The sequence below is a fragment of the Lycium barbarum genome, chromosome 1, assembly GCF_019175385.1.
Source record: "Lycium barbarum isolate Lr01 chromosome 1, ASM1917538v2, whole genome shotgun sequence".
NCBI lineage: Eukaryota > Viridiplantae > Streptophyta > Magnoliopsida > Solanales > Solanaceae > Lycium > Lycium barbarum.
The window spans coordinates 134,825,087-134,844,321 of record NC_083337.1 but is presented as its reverse complement, the minus strand read 5'-3'; the positions used below and the strand labels follow the sequence as shown (position 1 = coordinate 134,844,321).

At 34.4% G+C, this 19,235-nt stretch overlaps 3 protein-coding genes across 4 annotated transcripts; 1 reads left to right on the top strand and 2 right to left on the bottom strand.

The window, feature by feature from the left end:
- The first annotated feature begins 4,122 nt into the window (after nt 1-4,122).
- LOC132614568 (uncharacterized) lies at nt 4,123-5,716 on the top strand. The gene is made up of 2 exons (XM_060329038.1): nt 4,123-4,877; nt 5,017-5,716. The coding sequence occupies exons 1-2, from the start codon at nt 4,123-4,125 to the stop codon at nt 5,714-5,716; spliced, it is 1,455 nt and encodes a 484-aa protein (XP_060185021.1).
- A 2,519-nt stretch (nt 5,717-8,235) lies between these two features.
- On the bottom strand, nt 8,236-12,419 carry LOC132614561 (uncharacterized). The gene is made up of 5 exons (XM_060329032.1): nt 12,300-12,419; nt 12,034-12,209; nt 11,395-11,944; nt 8,400-8,477; nt 8,236-8,328 (listed from the first exon to the last, which is right to left on the bottom strand). Exons 1-5 carry the CDS (start codon nt 12,417-12,419, stop codon nt 8,236-8,238), a joined length of 1,017 nt encoding a protein of 338 aa, XP_060185015.1.
- Nucleotides 12,420-13,869: 1,450 nt separating this feature from the next.
- On the bottom strand, nt 13,870-18,773 carry LOC132638582 (ras-related protein RABD2a). Of its 2 annotated transcripts, none has more exons than XM_060355416.1 (8): nt 18,594-18,773; nt 17,010-17,082; nt 15,539-15,586; nt 15,365-15,412; nt 14,922-14,993; nt 14,666-14,821; nt 14,458-14,561; nt 13,870-14,282 (listed from the first exon to the last, which is right to left on the bottom strand). In XM_060355416.1, exons 1-8 carry the CDS (start codon nt 18,605-18,607, stop codon nt 14,186-14,188), a joined length of 612 nt encoding a protein of 203 aa, XP_060211399.1. In that variant the 5' UTR covers nt 18,608-18,773; the 3' UTR covers nt 13,870-14,185. The 2 variants fall into 2 exon arrangements, with proteins under 2 accessions (XP_060211399.1, XP_060211403.1); XM_060355420.1 differs by lacking the exon at nt 18,594-18,773 and adding an exon at nt 18,010-18,436.
- Nucleotides 18,774-19,235: the final 462 nt, after the last annotated feature.

Sequence of the window (19,235 nt, the reverse complement as noted above, 5' to 3'; positions counted from 1 at the left end):
TTTCTAACTCCTACGAGATAAAGATGTCGTGCTGCCATCAACAAGCACCAAATACAAAATAAGATATTTAAAATATTAAAAATCATTAAAAAACATTAACAAGTCACTACATTTATTATCATCACTAAGCACCAACTTATAAGTAGTACTAGTGCACTTAAAATAAGAAAAATGAAAAAACAAAAAGAAGATGAAGAAACAAAAAAAAGAAAAAAAAGAAGAATATAAGGAAAGCAACTTATGTTGGAAAGAGGAACGCGAGACGGGAAGAAATGTCAGAAATGAGTTTTAAAAAAAAAAATGATATTTGAAAGGAAAAAAAAAAAAAAGATTTTGAAAAGGAGGAAAAAAGGTGCGGGTTAACTTGTAAGTATCATTAATTCTTACCTTACCTTTAGAAATTGAGAGTGTTCCAAGATATCCTTCCAAACATGTCCTTAATAAAATTTCAACAATATTTGGGAATTTTTTTTCCAAAAGGTAGTCTACAACTAGTTGCAGAATTATGAATTTAAACAAGGGGAATTTAGAAAAATGAAAGGTTACTCCGATGATTTAACTATATCAAGGGATTCAAACAATATATTGTTTTAATTCATATTGCACACTTTTCAACAAAAAAAAAATAAAAAAAAATTCATATTGCGTAGTACAATTATTCGATGAACATGATTTATACCACTGCCTAAAGCTTGAGTAAAGGATTGCTAAGTTATTAAGAGAAAAGAAAAGTATTTTTCTTTTTAGATTCCTCCCACCTGTATACATAAGAAAATAATCTAATCTTTCATATTTAGTTTTGCTCATATTTTCTCCATGATGTATTGCCAAAAAATAACTTGCTTCTATTCTTGGTTTTGCACGAATTTAGGACCTGTTTGGCCATGGAAATTATTCACTTTTTTCCGAAATTTTATTTTCACTTTTTTTGAAAAGCAGTGTTTGGCCATGAAAATTTTAAATGCCACTTGAAGTTGCATTTAAAATTTGAAAAACCTTGTTTTCACTATTTTCACTTTCTATTTTTTTACCCTTGCTTTTGTTTTTCCTTTGTCAAATTTTACCCTAATTTTTTTATTTTTATAAATTTAACCCCGTTTATTCTAGTATTGATATTGTTTATAACTATTTGTTTTAGTTCTTGTTGGGTTTTGTATGGGATATAAGTGCAAGGTGGGGATAGTCCGCATAATAGTGTCACTCTTTCTAGCTTCACACATGCAACAAATGTGCTCAAACCTTATGAGTGACGATACATTAGTGGTAATTTATTGCATCAGTTGATTAAACAATTTATTTTCTTCCGATAAAATTTATCCCCATCGGGTGTTTACACCCAACAAGTAAATAAATGACACTTGTCATATTATTTAATTATAAATATTAATATTTAATTATAGTTAACTAAGTATTTTGCAGATGATCTTAATTAATAATATAAAGTATTCTCATGCTATTTCAGTTATCTTCTAAACAGTAAGTAGATTGACTGTAATTTCTTAATACATCTATGCCGGAAATTAAACACCTCCCAAAGGCCATAACAATTTTTATTTTCCATTAGCAGTATGATCATGAAAATATCAGTCCACTCTTAGATTTGTTAGTTTTACAAATTTATCATCATATTCATTTATTATACTTCTATTTCACCTCCAATATCTTAATTAACATCACTTAGTTAAGACTATGGATGTGATAGATGATACAATAATCAGATATCTGCAATAGCAAAAAATAATTTTGGTAATAAAAAAGAGGACGTTGGTCAAGATATTTGTAATAACCAGAAATTTGCAATAGCAAATAAGATTTTGGTAACTAGAAATTTATAATAACAAAGACCGTTGTAATGTTCCGTTAAAATAATAATTCTACACCTTTGTTTATTATCTATGGTTAACTTAACTGAGATAGGTGTAAAAACCTGATGCGACTAAGTTTTACCCTTAACTTTGGTTGCTTTTTTTTCTTTTTTTCTGAGAGATGGGGAGTTGATGGGTCAAGGGAGGGATTATGGTATGTGAATTTGAAGTTTCATTCTGCTCAGAGTTGTTTTCACTAATATATCAGTTGTTTTGATGTAATTGTGTAGTCGCTTGTTTTGATTCAATTAACTGGTTATGTTTATGATTGTTTTGGGTGGTTTTACTAGTTTTTAGAAATTGGGGGTATAAATCATATTTCGTGTTGTAAAAAAGTACATTCAAACAACCAAATATTATTTGCAAAAACGATAACCAAACACAACTCTATCTCCAACTCCAACTTTAAAAATAACAAATAAAGTGAACTTTTTTTTGGTTTCTACGGACAAACGCCTACTTAGTTGGGAGACTGAATTAAAAATGACAAATGAGTTTGTCAATTGATGTGAGTCCTTCAAGTTTTAAAAATTAGGTAGAAGTGATAAGTAACTAATTAATGTTAATGAGGTCAAACTTCATTAAGAAACTTTTTTCCAGCAAACCCCAAACTTTTTACTTTTGCACTTTTACCTCTACATTTATTACATCAAAATAACTAAAATTACCAAAACATGTAAATAAATAAAAAAATCTACCCGCCATTTCTTCTTCTTCTTCTTCTTCCCATGTCTCCAGCCATTGATGCTCAACCTATCTTCCTCCTCCTCCTTCTTATTCTTCTTCTTCTTTAGGAATCTAACTCCCCCAAAATGTTTTAAATAGTAGCTCCAAGATTGTATTTGTGTTTTTGTTGAGAAATTACTTCAAAGGACAATTCATTAATTATTGGTAAGTGAAAAAGATTAATTTTTGTCCATTCTTCAGCTGAGTTTAGCGAACCCAATCTGGTTGTTTCTATCAACAACTTTCGTAGTTGTCCGAACAACTCCGAAAGCTATTGACAGAAACAATTGAACATCTGTCTGACAAATACAGAAGTTGCCCTAACAACTAGTACAGTTGCCCAACAACTGTGTGTAGTTGTTGGACTACTGAATAGTTGATAGGACAACTAATTCAATAGTGGAACAACTATTGTAGTTGTCGCAACAAATAGTTGGACAATTACAGAAGTTATCCCAACAACTACTAAAGTTGTCCGACAACTGTGTTTAGTTGTTGATTAACAGATTAGCTGTCAGGACAACTAGTAAAATTGTGGAACAACTTGTTAGTTGTTGGAATAAATAGTTGAATAATTACAGAAGTTGTCCCCCAAAACTACTAAAGTTGTCTGACAACTATCGATGGTTGTGGGACAACTAAAGAGGTGTAGGGATAAGTAATTAAGTTCTTTAGCAATTTTGAAGTTGTTTGATGAATTTCTCTCTTGTAAGACCACTGAAATATGTATTTTTGTGATATCTTCAGGTATTGTGACCATCAATGGGAAAAATAATAATAGGAGTTGATTTACCTGGTGAATGAGTGGAGAATGCTACTCGTTATACTTGGCGTTCGAAGGGTCGAGAGACAGTACCGATAATGATAAGCAAGGATGCTACGTATGATGAGTTGGTTGAGATAATCGTTTCTAGGTTTGGGTTAAGTTGTGATAAAGATGATCTTTCTATTAGTTACGTGCTCGGCTTGCTGAAAATCAAAAGTGAGGTCCTGCTCCTATAAGGAATGATCTTGATTTGCATTTTTATTTTTATGATCCAAATAAGCCCATTCTAAGGGTATCTGTGGTTGAAAAGATGGTAGAGGGAACAAATTCAGTGCAAGTGGACCAAATATGACAAATGACGAAGAGCATCTTGTGACTATGGATATTCCTCCGATAAATGAAGGAGCTACACAACATCCTATACCATGCAAGGTAGCCACGTAGATGATGATGACGCATGTTTTTATATGTATAAAGCTTTCAAGAACAAAACGAATTAATTAATTTGTTGAAGTTTGCTTTCGTGAAGAAAGATCAAAGATTCAAACCAGTGAAGAATAGTGAAGATGCATGTTGTGTTAGATGTGTAGATCCCGGTTGTGATTGTTGGTTGTGAGCTACGAAGCTTAAAAGTTGTGATAGATTTAAAATTGTCATTTACTGCAACATTCACTCATGTGGGGGGCAACATCTTACAAGGCATCATCCAGATGCTTCAACGGACATCATTGGACAATACATACACCATAGGTTCTTGAATGGAAAATGTCCATTCACAAAAGAAATAAAAATACAACTCAAGATGAACTGGGTTGTAAGATTAGTTACTGGAAGTCCTTGAAGGACAGTGAGATAGCTAAAGCTATGATAAGAGGGACACATGCCCATAGGGATGCAGTTCTAGATGGTTACAGTTATATGCTTAGGACTGCAAATGAAAGAAGCAAGACATCGTTGAAAGTTGATGGCAAAGGGAGGTTCAAATATTTCTTTGTATCTTATGGATCTTGGATTAGGGGATTTGTGCATATGAGAAAAGTCTTAGCCGTTGACGGGACATTCTTAAGGGGCCCTTACGAGGGAGTTTTGTTATATGCTGTGGCACAAGATACGAAAAATCATATTTTTCATGTTGCATTTTGTGTAGTGGATAAGGAGTGTGATGCTTCATATGAATACTTTGTTGAGCAATTGTTAGACATAGTCCCCAATACTACGGAGTTGTGCATCATTTCTAATAGGCATCTAAGCATGGGAAAAATGGTATCAAAAATTTACTCTGAAGCGCACCACGGATGTTGCACGAGGCAACTTGCTGAAAATGCAAGAAAAGAATTTCATTGTGGAGATTTCCTTGGACATTTTTATCATGCAACTAAAGCATACCGAAGAGATATGTTCAATGACTATTTTGAAAAAATCAGATATATCAATGCAGAAGTCGCCGATTATCTTGAGATGTTGGCTTTCATAAATGGAGTAGAGCATACTTCCCAGGAAACAAGTAAACTATCTTACTGGTTCAAATTCAAATATTGCAGCAACTGCAGTAGTTGTGGGACAATTAAAGAGATTTGTTCCAATAACTGCAATAGTTGTTGGGGGCCTGCAGTCGTTTGTATTCTAGATTCTTAATAATTTTTTGTTTTTATATTTCAGGTATGATGTATTGACCTCAAACATTGTTGAGTCTGTTAACTCAATGTTTAATGAAGAAAGAGAATTCCCCATTACTGCCCTATTCGATGCAATAAGTAGGAGGTGGTCAGAAATATTCCATGAGAGGCGGATGACATACGTCAACTTAACAACTATCTTTGTCCCTTCAGCTGAAAACAAAATAATGACTAACAAGAATCTGGGAAATAAGTTATTGGTCCATCGAATAGATAAAGACATGTTCACCATCACCGGGGAAAGTGGGGTCTCAATGATAGATCTACGAAGAAAAACATGTTCGTGTCGAGAGTTTGACTTGGACAAAATACCTTGTTCATATGTTATGGCAGCGCTTAGAAGTAAATTCGGAGATAAATATGGAAAGATAATTTATGAGTACTCTTCTTCATATTATAAGGTAGAGTCATACGTGCTTGCATATGCAGACCCAATATTTCCAGTGCCAGCTGAAGAATTTTGGAACCCTCCTCCGGATATTTTACAGAGACGAACACCTCTACCTGAAAAGAAAATCAAACGAGAAAGGAAACGGATGAAGCGGGTACCTGGAGTTGTGGAAGGATTTTCAAAGAAGAAGTTTAATAAATGCTCCTTATACAGAAGATTTGGCCACAAAAAAACCTTATGCCTTACAAGACGGAGTGGAGATGTAGGAACAAGCCGTGATATAGTTTCATAATTTTATATTGTATTATTTACTATCCGTACTTGACGTTGCTATTATTAGGGATCTTGGTTTACCAAACATTGTTGAAGTATATTTTTGAGCTTGTGTTAATCGAGACATTTGATAAATTATGTTGTGTTAATGAACTCATTCTATTAAAGTAGTCACTACCTGCTAATTGTTAGAGTTTTCTCAGCAACTTCAGTAGTTGTCCCACAACTACTGTTATAGTTGTCGAACAACTTCTATAGTTGTTGCACAACTACTGAAGTTGTTGGAATAATTATTTTAGATGTAAGTCAACAACTTCAGTAGTTGTCGTACAACTATAACCGTTGCTGGGATAACTACTGAAGTTGTCGAACAACTGATTGAGTTGGTGGAGCAACTTATATAGTTGTTGGCACAATTAAAGTAGTTGTCCAACATAAACTATGAATTATTAAGGATAAACCAAGTGATTCAATGATAATCGAAGATCGATCGAGCCATTTTAGAAATTATTAAGGATAAACCAAGTGAGTCAATGATAATCGAAGATCGATCTAGCCATTTTTGGAATTATTAAGGATAAACCAAGTGATCCAATGATAATTGAAGATCGATCAAGCCATTTTAGGAATTATTAAGGATAAACCAAGTGATTCAATGATAATCGAAGATCGATTGAGCCATTCCATCAATTATTAAGGATAAACTAAGTGATTCAATGATAATCGAAGAACGATCGAGTCATTTTATGAATTATTAAGGATAAACCAAGTGAATCAATGTTAATCGAAGATCGAGCAAGCCTGTTACTCCCTATTTTGAACGGGTCTAAGATAGTTTGCAACTTCCCGATTCTTCTAACTGGTTTAAAAAGGGTCAGAGTCGCCATCTTATTTTTAAGGAAAAATAGGAAACCTATATGTATTTGTGTGTCTACTCCATTTTTAGTCCACGAAACATATGAGATTCTAGATAAGGGTTTTATTTACCCCAAGGGGAAGGTATTAAGCATCCCTCAGAGCTTGCCCGAAGACAATCCTTAAACTTAGTTTAACTGAACACTAGAGGGGGATTATCCATCTGTTTATCATTATTATTACATGTTTTCAAAATCTTGTGATTTCATGAAAAAGCTACACTAGGTGATAATATGCTAAGTATATGCAGTGTATAAAAATGTATGTATATCAAGTATAAAGTATTTTATAAAGAATGTATATCGATAGGAATGTAAAAAGGAGTGTAAAGAGAATATACCTCGTAAGTATAAAAGTGTATCTGTTGGTATAAAGAGTATATACCTGTTAGTGTGAAGAATGTATATAACTATATAAAAGATGTATAAAAGTATGAGAATATATAAAATAGGTATATCAAGTATATAAAGAATGTGTGTTTGTGTATATGAAAGAATGTAAGTATATGAAACATATAAAGAATATATTTCAAATATAAAAGAGTGTATATCAAATAAAAAATGTATTAAAAATTGTATAACTATATATATCAGTGCATAAAGAATGTAAAAAATGTTTTTTTAAAAATATTCATTGGTGTAGAGATCTTATATAATAAAAGAATTCAGAAAAAAGTGAAGTCGATTTGACTTATTTCTACCCTTTCGTAAAAGAGTGTTTGTTTAATGAATATCTTATCAAAAGAGTAAGGAACAAAAGAATTGTAAAAAAAGTATTGGTAAAAAAATAAGTACAAGGAATTGTGGATTAAAAAGAAAATGAGTGAAAATGTGTAATGCCTTTAAACACTAAAAGGTTTGTAAATGGACGACTAAATATTTACCTAGCGTCAATTAACTTAACTAAAATATTTATTAGTGTACACGAAACAATATAAAATTACATTGTATTAAAAGTGTGTAAACAATATAAAATAAAGGATGGACTAGTATTATTGCCCTAAACGCCAAAAGTGTGAATTTAATTAACAAATTATTTATACCAAGTCAATTTAATCTATTTATGAAAGTATTGACGACCTAAATCTTGCCTAAAGCAAATGAAAATTTTTAAGTTAAACAAACAAGGCGACAAGTAAATACATATATCAGCCCGTCATTTCAAAAATAAAGTTTTCACTATACTACGAGTTTATGTTTTGTACATTTATAAAGAATGCGGAAAGTAAATACAAATAGTGATTCGGGTTCCTTCCGAGTATCGTCTTCGAGATGTATTTTCCCGTACCTATATAAGCACTTGGTAAAATTGTTAGTAAGAGAATAAATAACTATCTAATGAATTAAAGAAATGATAAATAAACTTAAAATAAAAACCCGTCTTGTGTACACGGGAGGCCTTGAAAATCGACGAAAATTTCTTTATCGGCAATTTGGGTTTAGTATTCGCTCAAATGAGTTTAAGTAAAATGATAAAAGGATAAAAGTGTCATCCGCAATAGACCACCGGAGTAGTATTTCCGGGCACAAACCAACATTTATTTAGCAATAGAAATGTTAAAAATCATTCGAAACAACTAGCAAATCGACTTGCCGTGAAATTTCTTGAAACTGATGAAATCAGTCAAACTAAATTAAGAGCAGCCATTATGTGAACAAAAACAAAGTAGCAACAGATAAATTGAAACAAATGCAACCCAGAGGTCGCGGGGAAAAGCTAAAAAACAGTGACAATAAGCAGCAACAGCAAGAAGCAAGACAGAGATTCTTCGGCAACATAGAAGTCACCGGAAAATGCTCAAAAACAGCCCAACAATGGCAGCAGCGGAGTGGAGCAGTAACGTCATAGGAGAAAAAATGATAAACCTGCAAATACAAACAAATACGCACAAAATAGAAGCAACATGGACGAGACAGGTGGTGATTTCGTGATGGTGTTGGTGGTGCGTGGATTGTCGACATTAATGGACAGAGTAGTGGTAGCTCGTGGCTTGGTTTTCGTTGGAGTGTTTTAAACGGTCTCCTTTCCAGATCTGAACTCCGGCAATGTAACAATGAAAAAGGGAGTAGTGGTTGGTGAAGGAGCAAAGGGGTGTGACCAGTGGTGGCGTGGTTGCTCGCTGCTCCGGTTCATCGGAGCTTGAAGCTCCTCGTCGGAGCAGTGATGAGGACAAAAAAAGGGGGCAGTGGTATGGTGGTTTGTGATGGAGTAGGTAAGATGGCAAGGGCTGTTGGTGGCGATGTTATTGGTTGCTCCGGCGAAGTCGCCGGACAAGATGGCGGAGAGGCGGTTGTCCCAGAAAAAAGTTAAGGGTTTTGTTTAAAGCATAATCTGAAAATTTTTGTGTTGTGTGTGTGTCTAGAAGGTGAAAATGAAATTAACCCCTCCCTTTTCTTATAATGTAACCAAATACCCTCTTTTGTACAAAAAAATAAAAGAACTCTCCCCGTTGTCCCCTTTACCCCTTTCAACCCATGTTTAAAAATGTATTAACCAATGGATGAAGAACCCAACCCATCATTTCAAATGTCACCTTTTAAAAAGGTGACAAGATCTTGATTTAATCAAATTCTTTCTCTGCGTTTAAGATTAATTGCTATTGTTTTTCTGTGTACTGACAGACTGTACTAAAATATAGTTAACTAATATATGTATAAATAATAATGTATGTATAAAATATAAATATTAATGTATATGATATCAAAATACACGTGCTATAAAATTAAGAAACGATTATTAACTGCACAAAAAATGGTAGTATTACGCTGTACATATGCAAAGATAATGATTCTTGAGAATGACAATAAATTGATAAAATTCCTAAAATAAGGATAATTATCAATAAATTGTTGAAAAATGTAAAAATGTGTAAAAAGCTATTTCATGCTCTTTAACGAAACAGGACCACTCGAAACGTTAATTTTAAGCACGTCAAGCCAAAATTAGGTGTCAACAAAGCCATTTTAGGAATTATTAAGGATAAACTAAGTGATTCAATGATAATCAAAGATCGATCAAGTCATTTTATGAATTATTAAGGATAAACCAAGTGAATCAATGATAATCGAAGATAGTTCAAGTAATACTATTATTATTAAGGATAAACTTAGTGTTTCAATGATAATCGAAGATCGATCGAGCCATTTTAGGAATTATTAAGAATAAACCAAGTAATTCAATGATAATCGAGGATCGATCGAGCCGTTTTAGGATATATTTTTTTTTCCTGATGACATAGGAACATGCAGCCGTTAACTCTTCGAGTGCGCACAGGGTAATGCCATTTTAGGAATTATTAAGAATAAACAAAGTGATTCAATGATAATCAAAGATCGATCGAAGTCATTTTATGAATTATTAAGGATAAACCAAGTGAAACAATGATAATCGAAGATCTATTGAGCCATTTTAGGAATTATTAAAGATAAACAAAGTGATTCAAGGATAATCGAAGATAGTTCAAGTAATACTATTATTATTAAGGATAAACTTAGTGATTATGATAATCGAAGATCAATCGACCCATTTTAGGAATTATTAAGGATAAACCAAGTGATTCAATGATAATCGAATATCGATCGAGCAATTCCAACAATCATTAAGGATAAACTAAGTGATTCAATGATAATCGAAGATCCATCGATTCATTTTATGAATTATTAATAGTAAACCAAGAGAATCGATGATAATCAAAGATCGATTGAGCCCATTTGGGAATTATTAAAGATAAACTAAGTCACTCAATGATAATCGAAGATAGTTCAAGTAATACTATTATTATTAAGGATAAACTAAGTGATTCAATGATAATCGAAGATAGTTCAAGTAAGACTATTATTATTAAGGATAAACTTAGTGATTCAACGACAATTGGTGATTAACGGATTAGGAAGGCTATAACTTATTTAAGAGTTGTCTGGACAACTAGAATAATTGCTGGAACAACTTAAGCAGTTGATGGGACAACTAAAAGAGTTGCTGGGACAACTGAAGCAGTTGTTGAGCAACTACATAAAGTATAGAAATAATTAAAGTAGTTGTTGGGACACTACAGAAAATACCAGAACAACTAAATAAAAAATTAAAACAAGAACTAGTTGTCCATTAACCGAAATGGCCATTAAATAAAGTACAAAACACAACCCCATACACAACCAATCCCCTAAGGTTTCAATTCCTTCTCAAGCACTGCAACAACATATCTTAGCCTAAAATTGTCCACTTTGTTGTCACTGAGTTGTGTCATATCAGTCCCAATAAGAAGGTGATCAATATATGCACAGGAGTATGGTCTACAAGCCTTTCTAGACATGTTTCTCGGGACATCCTTTAGACGCTCATACGACCACACTTCATTCAGTAAATTTTCAGGCAAATAGTTGAACACTCCACTTTGCTTGAGTAGTTTGGGCCACAATTGGAGAACAACTTGTGTAAGGAAAGTATGTTCATCACACTCATCAGTAGTGCAATCATAAACTGAATCAAGCCCTTCTCTATTAGAAATTCAAGTACAACAAAGTGTTTACTCTTTATGTTCATCACGGTGTAAATTCTTTTTGCTCCATCCCACTTCCGATCATATGGGTAAGGTCTTATCCCAGAACAATTGGTGTCTACCTTTTTTTTTTTTTTTTTTTTTTAATCTTTTGCACATAATATGCTATGCAAGAACCAAACCACACTCACAACCACCTTTTTTTTTTTTTTTTTTGTCAAGTTTGAATCCTTTATATTCTCAATGAGACCATCACCATCAACAGACTTCCCCACTATATTTACCAAACTTGTACCCTTTTCTTTAATCTTTTCTAACTGCTGACTAAGAAGGGGAAGAGAATGGCATCGAAGTCCAGTCATGATAGCGAATTCATTGATGCCGAAACAATTATGCAAGTCATTGTAATCACACAAAATTTCCATTTTCTTTTCACAAAAAAATCGCCGAAGAAGAAGGCCGTGCATCAACTTCATTGGGAGATGTACTGCTACATCTTTCTTCAAGTTTAAAAAGTGACCAGAACAAGTTTTTCTAACACTATTCTCAATACGCTGGTCGATCAAAACCTTTCTAAACTCAACAAATTGAGTTCCAAAGCTGACTCTCACATTGGTCCTTGAATCATAAGGCCTAAACATATTCAAGTGGGTCTTAAATCCATACTTTTCAGTGGAAATGATCTTCACACATTCTGGAACCGAAAGAGCATTGGGATCACTATTATTATCTAATGATCCAGTACCCTTGGAATTATCACCACCAGTAGTATCATTACTTGATCTAGCAACGGCTACTGATTGAGCATCCTCTTGATCATGTCGTTGTTCTTTTCTATTTTATGTTCTTTCTAATGTAGCTGTCGTCGAATCCTCAACCAATTTCTTAACTGATGTACTATTCTCATTTATTTCTTCTTTAACCTGGTTACCACCCATGTCACCAGCCATAGCTTTATCTTCTTCTTCACCCAAATGCTCAGTTGCACGCTCACCACTTTTTCCTCTTCACTTGATTGCTTAGTTGCACTCTTGCCACTTTTTTCTTCTTCACATGACTTTTCACCACTATTCTCAAGTGTTTCTTTTTCACCAATCAACTGCTAATTGTTTAAAGGTATCACCATCTCCAAAGGTGCATAAGCAAGAGCCTCACTTTCTCGGGCTGCTTCATTAGTCAGCTTTTGTACTGATCTGGTAGCTCTTTTATTATGTGCAACATCTTGTTTTCTAGCAGCAGCTAAGCTCCTAGATTTTTTACTAGCATCAGGACAAGGTGACCTGGTTCTCTTCCACTTATGTTGGCCCATTTTATCTTATCTACACAAAAATATAGTTAAAATTAGTGAATGATACAATTTAATAATACCCCAAAAAAAAAAAAGTTCAACAACTGTATTTGTAGCACAACTTCTAAAGTTGAACCAGCAATAAACAAAGTTGTCATATGCCTAAGCAGCTGATCGGAAGAGAACTCACAGAATTGGTTGTTAAAAGGTCTCTATTAGAACCGATAAAGTTGTTAACAACTTTTGCATTTGTTCCAACGACTATTGCAGTTGCTAGAACAACTGCTGATGTTATCCTAACAACTGCAGAAGTTGTTCCAGCAACTGCAAAAGTTGTTGGGGACATGCTGTATCGAATTTGAACTAATTTTTTTTTTTTTAATACAACCAATATAATTTGTGCTAAAGTTCAACCCTGAATAATTTTCTTTTTAATACAACCAAATTACAGCTAATAACAGTAAAAGAAGTATTGGGAGATAGAAAAGTTTGCAAGATTATAGCAAAATCGTAACCAACAAGAGCAAAATCAAAAATCATAATCTTTATCTTCTTCTTCATTAAACCCTAGTTCTAACAGTTTGAAGTAAACAAGATAAAAGAATTTTACCTGATATTGCGGCAAGATGATAATCTTGAAGTGAAACTTTAGCCAAAATTTCAAAAAAGAATAGAGAGTAAAAAAATGAGAGAGGTTTTTTTTTTTTTTTTTTTTTTTTTTTTTTCGGAGTGTTGAATCGATACAGGTGAGAGAGGAAGAGAGCTTATAATTTTGGCATTTTTTCTCAAAGTTGTGACACTATAATTTGACTCCCTTCCTCAAAATTTTAAATATTATAATATGACCCCGTTCTCCCTTTATTATTTAAGTGGGGGAACGAAAAAAGAAAAATAAAATGGGACCCACTTGTCCCCTTTTTCTAATTGAAAACTTCAGTGCTCATTATCCCTACTAGAGTAAGTTTCTCATCTATATTTCGTCATAATCACCACAAGATATTCAAACAAGCTCTTCTTTTTCTCCGTCCTGAAAAATACTACACGATGATAAGCATGAAAATAAACCAAAGAACAAAGTTGGCTTTTGACATCTATAAATTAAGTCTTTACATGTCCTTATTCGACGACTTGACTCTTCAACTGATTTAAACAAACAAAAAAGTGAGAGTTTGCCGAAACAACCTTCACATAAAAGAGATGCTTTATGGCTTTGTTTATTGTTCATCACCTTCATGGTGTAAATAGTGTAGCAATCAAATCCCGATTATCAAATTCTTCACTTGACACAACCGGTGTCTCGATTGCAAATGAGATGACTTTGTTTTACCTTATAAAATTAAATGTCTGATCTGAATCTGTGCTTTTATGACATATTACCAGAATTTAGAACACATGAAATAATCACGTACAAAAACAGCACTAGGGAAAATCACTTGTGTGTTTTGCCCAATGGTTGAAACTTGAGTTAAAATACTAGTAACTTTTTTGTGGAGCAATTTATTTAAAGAGCATCATAGCTAAGGTGAAACGTAGTACAACAGCATTACAACTCACTTATCCCCATCTTAAAAACCCAACTTATGACAACTGCCTGAAACAGCAGAAACCAACATTGGAACTTTGTACCCCAGTGAAAAAATATCAAAGAGGAAAGAAAAATCCTGAGCAACCCTTATGATTTGTACAGGCCACCAGAATACTGGCAGATTAAAAGAATATAAGAACTGGCACAGCTTTAAGAAAGAAAAAAAGGCAACACAACTAGAAAGAAAGCTTGAAAGATGATTCTAACTGGAACAACAGCCACTCTTCTGGGAAACAGGTTGTCCTCGTATCTGCACTGTTGGTGGCTTTGCATTGTTCGACGCTGGCTGACTTGCCATCCTGTATTAGACAATGGAAGTTGTTAATTAAACAAAGGCGAACCTAAATAAGGAATTACCCATGCAGCAGTAGAACTTGAAAATGTATCTAACTGCCCTAGCGCAAGCTCCCCCAGGGCCAGGGTAAGCTCCAACAGACTAAAAGGCAATAAAACCAAATAAGATGCAGAAAATACCTATTCTTTATGTCAGCTGACATTGCCATGAAGGCCTGCTCAACATTAGTTGCATTCTTTGCACTAGTCTCCATGAATGGAATACCAATTTCATCAGCAAATGCCTTTGTATGTGAATTAATAGATATTTCAGTCATATATACAATAATGCACATCACACTTAACAGACAAACTCAAAAGGAAAATATATGGAAAGCAAAACCATCACCTTCGCTGTATCATAAGATACAGCTCGGTTGTCAGCCAAGTCACACTTATTTCCAACCAGAAGCTTGTTTACATTGTCGCTTGCGTAGCGATCAATCTCATTCAACCATTGCTTAACATTGTTGAAGCTTTCTTGGTCAGTTACATCATAAACTATCTGCCAGAATCACCAAAATAGGTTGGAGGAAAGATTATTTTACCAAGGAGAAAGACATAATCCACCTGTTAATAGCTCTAAAAAGGCAAGAGAAACCTACAATGATGCCATGTGCCCCACGGTAGTAACTACTAGTAATTGTCCTGAAGCGTTCTTGTCCAGCAGTGTCCCACTGCAAATATGAGGCAGAGAAAAGGTGGAATCTTAACAAAAAGGCAAGTTATGTTCATCACCTAACGGCAGACTATAATTCAATTTCAGCACTACTAATCACTTAATAACAGAATTTTAAAAATAAAGCACATTATGTTCGATCACTTCGCTATTTTCTTGAAGAGTAAAAGCAAAAAAGTAAATAACCAAATAAAGGAACCAAGAGACTGAACATAACATGCATTTTCTTTAAAAATTCCAGGATGCAGAGAGTACTTCTGAAATTGAACTATCAATCCACATAGTGTCCCATGATCTGACAGAATGCAATGACAGGAATAAAACAATATCAAATCCCTCGGAAACAGTAAGGAAGACAAGAAACCATACAATTTGAAGTTTGATTGTCTTCCCATCTTGCTCCACGGTGCGTATTTTCTGCAAAATGATTAAAAAAGAAATCAACATCGTAAGTGACAATGGTATATGGACTTCCTCTGTTAGAAAGAACAAACACAGAGAGGCACATATGTTTCTGAGTGTCTCTGATGATATTGGCCTTACAAAGTCGACACCAATTGTGCTGATGTAACTGTCCAAATAAGAATCATCCTGCATCAGAAGATGATAACCCAGATAATTAGCCAAGAAAAATCAGGACCTAAAATATAAAACAGTCCTTTCAGAAAGCAAAACAATCTTCAAAACAACTAAATACAATAAGAAATCAGTTAATCAACAAAGAAATAGCAAGATCCGGAAATGTACACAAAGCAAAAGAAATGAAAAAGCAACTAAACTGAGTGCCACAAACCAATGCTTTATATCACAAATGGGCTATATGTCAGCCCAAACATACTACTATCACTGTTTGTAATTAGACAGACATTAAAGGAAACCGTAAATTACATGGCCACTTTTGATCCAACACTTAATTTGTTACACCAAGTTTGGTTCCACAAAAAAAAAAAAAAAGAAGGGAAGGATAAAGGACAGAATTTCAGTGATGTACTTCCCCCCTAGGTAGACTACTCTTTTTTTTCGTTCTATAATCGAGAAATCTCCAAGGGCAAGTGATGCACGGTTCGAAACTTTGGTGGATTAAGGACGCATCTCTACTATTCTCCACTTAAATACCAGGCTTTTGTCTATGGCAAGGTTCAAACTTGTGACACGTGCCCGACCCACACATCATGTGTTGTGCATTTACCACTAGACTAAGAGCCCGTTTGGAATGGCTTATAAGTTGCTTACAAGCTGTTTTCAGCTTTTTTGAGTGTTTGGCTGGCCAGCTTAAAGTCATTTTGTGCATAAAATAAGCCCAAAAAAATAATTGAACCCGTTTGACTTAGCTTATTTAAAGCAGCTTATAAGCCAAAAAAAATAAGTTAGCCTGCCTCAATTTTTTTTTTTTTTTTTTTTGGCTTATAAGAGCTTATAAGCTGCTTATTTTAAGCCCATCCAAACAGGCTCTAAAGCCCTAGGTGTTAGAGGGAATACTCCTTGTTTATTTCCAGCTTTTGGTATATTTAGGATGAAGGTAAAAAATAAAATAAATACTTCTTCGTCCTCATCAAAATTCAAGGGGTTCAGAACGCTGGCATGGAGAAGATGGCCATTTTCTTTCCTACCTCTTTGACTTCCTCGCCACCAAGCAAAATCATTACCATCTCTTTTATTTAATGGCCTCCCGTCCCTCCTCTTTACCAACCAAACCAAACATGCTATAAGTAAACTAGAAGAGAACAGCAAAGTTCATTTCAACTTAAAAGTAAATAAAAATACAACTGCAACTTTACAAAAGAATAATCAAGAAATATTATATACTCGATCTAACTCAGCAATGACCATCCCACTAATTGACAGAGTCATGGAGATGGCACACTGAACCAAATGGAGTTACTTTGATATTGAAGCTACTAGGTGCACTAGTACAAATTGAATAACACAATTTCCTAGTTTTCAGTTCATATCCTAAAGTGTACTTTAATCACCCAAAGCAAGATAATAATTGAGCAGAGATGAAAACACTTACAGCAAATCTCAGGAGAAGACATGACTTTCCAACACCAGAATCTCCTATTAATAAAAGTTTAAACAAGTAATCACTGCAGAAGACAAGAGAACATGAAATCAGCATTACCATTCAAGCTGAAAACAATTATAAACTGGCATTATCACCTATCACTAGAAAAAACTAGTTACACGAGTATTAAGCAACATTAAAAACAAAAGATATCATTCCAGTAAACTTTCGCTTATTTTGACGCTTAGGTGCAGACTAGTATTCAAGCATAGAATCAAGTGGGACTTGGAAAATCCCTATAGATTTAAAAGCTTAAAAATTGGTACTTGATGCACTTTGGCTTTTGTACTTGTTTGGCATGTAGGCCCTTCTGAAATAGCTATCAATATCTCATAACATTAGAACTCCACCAATTACTAACATATGTAGCAGCTACCATTGTTACATCCATTTTTCCTCATGATCACTTTTAACTCTTTTTTTAAGGAATAGAGGATAAATTCCATTTCTTTTCACGATCCATTTAGCAATTTGTTGAAAAAAAGAATCATTTTTTTGTTTGTTTTTGGGTATAAGCAAACTAATCCTGATCAAACAGACAGTCAGTCTCAAAGAACCTGTTAATCAATACTCCCTCCATCCCAATTTAAGTGTCTTACTTTCCTTTTTGGTCTGTTCCAAAATGAGTGTGTCTTTCTATATTTAGTATGTTCACAATTCAAATATCGTACATACAACGACAACATACCCAGTGTAATCCCACAGTGGGGTCTGGAGAAGGTAAGATGTACGCAGACCTTACCTCTATGTTTGGGACAGAGAGGCTGTTTCCGATAGACCCCCAGCTCAAAATAAATGTAACCGATGCAGAAACTTAGGAAAGGAAAAAGGGATGGCAAAATAGCAAATGTACAAAAATGCAGCAACAGATATCAATACACATTAGCAGAAAAGAAACTACATGACTACCCTAAAATATACGACTAAAAGTAGGATAACACACTATTACCTACTAATCATCTACCCTAATCCTCGACTCCACACCTTCCTATCCAAAGTCACGTCCTCAGTCAACTGGAGCGCTGCCATGTCCTGTCTAATCACCTCCCCTAATTCTTCTTCGGCCTACCTCTACCTCGCAAGTTTAAAACCACGAGATTCAAAGGACATTTTAGTACATTAAAAACATCTTTAATTTAGGAGCACAGGATCCAGAAGTCTCTTTTTATTCCTTAAACTTTGTGCCCAAAGATACTTAAACTGGGACGGAGGGAGTAATGAACACGGTGTAATTCTATCAATATTCCCCTAGAAACCAACAGGCAACGGATAGATGAAAAAGGAAAGAACAGAACTAACACAACCAATCTAATAAACTAGGAAGAACAAAACAAAAAAATCGTAAAAAACCAAATAAGATTGCTGCGATAAAAAAAAGAAGTAACTATGCTGGATCTAGCGAAACAATGTGAAAGTATAAACAAGTTCAATAATAAAATTGCCGCGATCCAAAGCATTAAGAACAACAGTAAAACACATATTTAAGGCAAAACAAACTGTTATAATTCAATGAGAAGAGGAAAAAGAAATTACTATTCGGGACCCATGATTTTGCTTCACAATCTTGATAGTGAATATAGATTTGGAGCAAAGTGTAGAATAAGTGAATATTGAAATCAAAATGTCGGGTTGGATAATAAATGTAGTAAGCACCGACGGCACGGATGAATTGGTTTTTGGGGAAGCTCACTTTTCTCCCAATTTTAGCCCCTGCTTGGACGGTGGTTTCCCTAGTTCATTAATGCAGGATTTTCTACGAAATCATATTTGTTTTCATTATTCTTAAAATTATGTGGTATGGTGTTATAAACTTGTGATTTATTTCATGGTTATATAATCATGAAAAGTCCCAATTTTTGAAATTACGAATTTGGTAATTTTTTCGTGATTACGTATTTCATTTCTCCATTATATCTCACGCTACCGCTCACCCCTACCCTACCCTACCACTCACCCCAACCACACCCCCACCTCACCTCCCGCCCTACCACCCACCTCTACCCCCAACTACCCCACTTCTCTGCTACCCACCACCCCAACCACCACCCACTACCCCTCACCACCGCCCAACCCCACCGCACAACAACTCACTCCCTACCCTCATCCCACAACCACCCACCCCTCCACCATCCCCACCCACTACCCTTCACCACCACTCACCCCCACCCCCTTCAC

What these genes read in the sequence shown, in the direction of transcription:
- LOC132614568 (XM_060329038.1), top strand. Translation starts at nt 4,123, where the DNA reads ATGTCCATTCACAAAAGAAATAAAAATACAACTCAAGATGAACTGGGT. An exon ending in ACAAGTAAACTATCTTACTG is followed by an intron (nt 4,878 to 5,016) that starts GTTCAAATTCAA and finishes TTTATATTTCAG; the next exon opens with GTATGATGTATTGACCTCAA.
- LOC132638582 (XM_060355416.1), bottom strand. An exon ending in GCACAATTGGTGTCGACTTT is followed by an intron (nt 15,413 to 15,538) that starts GTAAGGCCAATA and finishes ATCATTTTGCAG; the next exon opens with AAAATACGCACCGTGGAGCA. An exon ending in GTGGGGCACATGGCATCATT is followed by an intron (nt 14,822 to 14,921) that starts GTAGGTTTCTCT and finishes TGATTCTGGCAG; the next exon opens with ATAGTTTATGATGTAACTGA.
- LOC132614561 (XM_060329032.1), bottom strand. Translation starts at nt 12,419, where the DNA reads ATGGGCCAACATAAGTGGAAGAGAACCAGGTCACCTTGTCCTGATGCT. An exon ending in GTGACATGGGTGGTAACCAG is followed by an intron (nt 11,945 to 12,033) that starts GTTAAAGAAGAA and finishes AACATAAAATAG; the next exon opens with AAAAGAACAACGACATGATC. An exon ending in AAGAAAAGGGTACAAGTTTG is followed by an intron (nt 8,478 to 11,394) that starts GTAAATATAGTG and finishes TTGTATTTGCAG; the next exon opens with GTTTATCATTTTTTCTCCTA.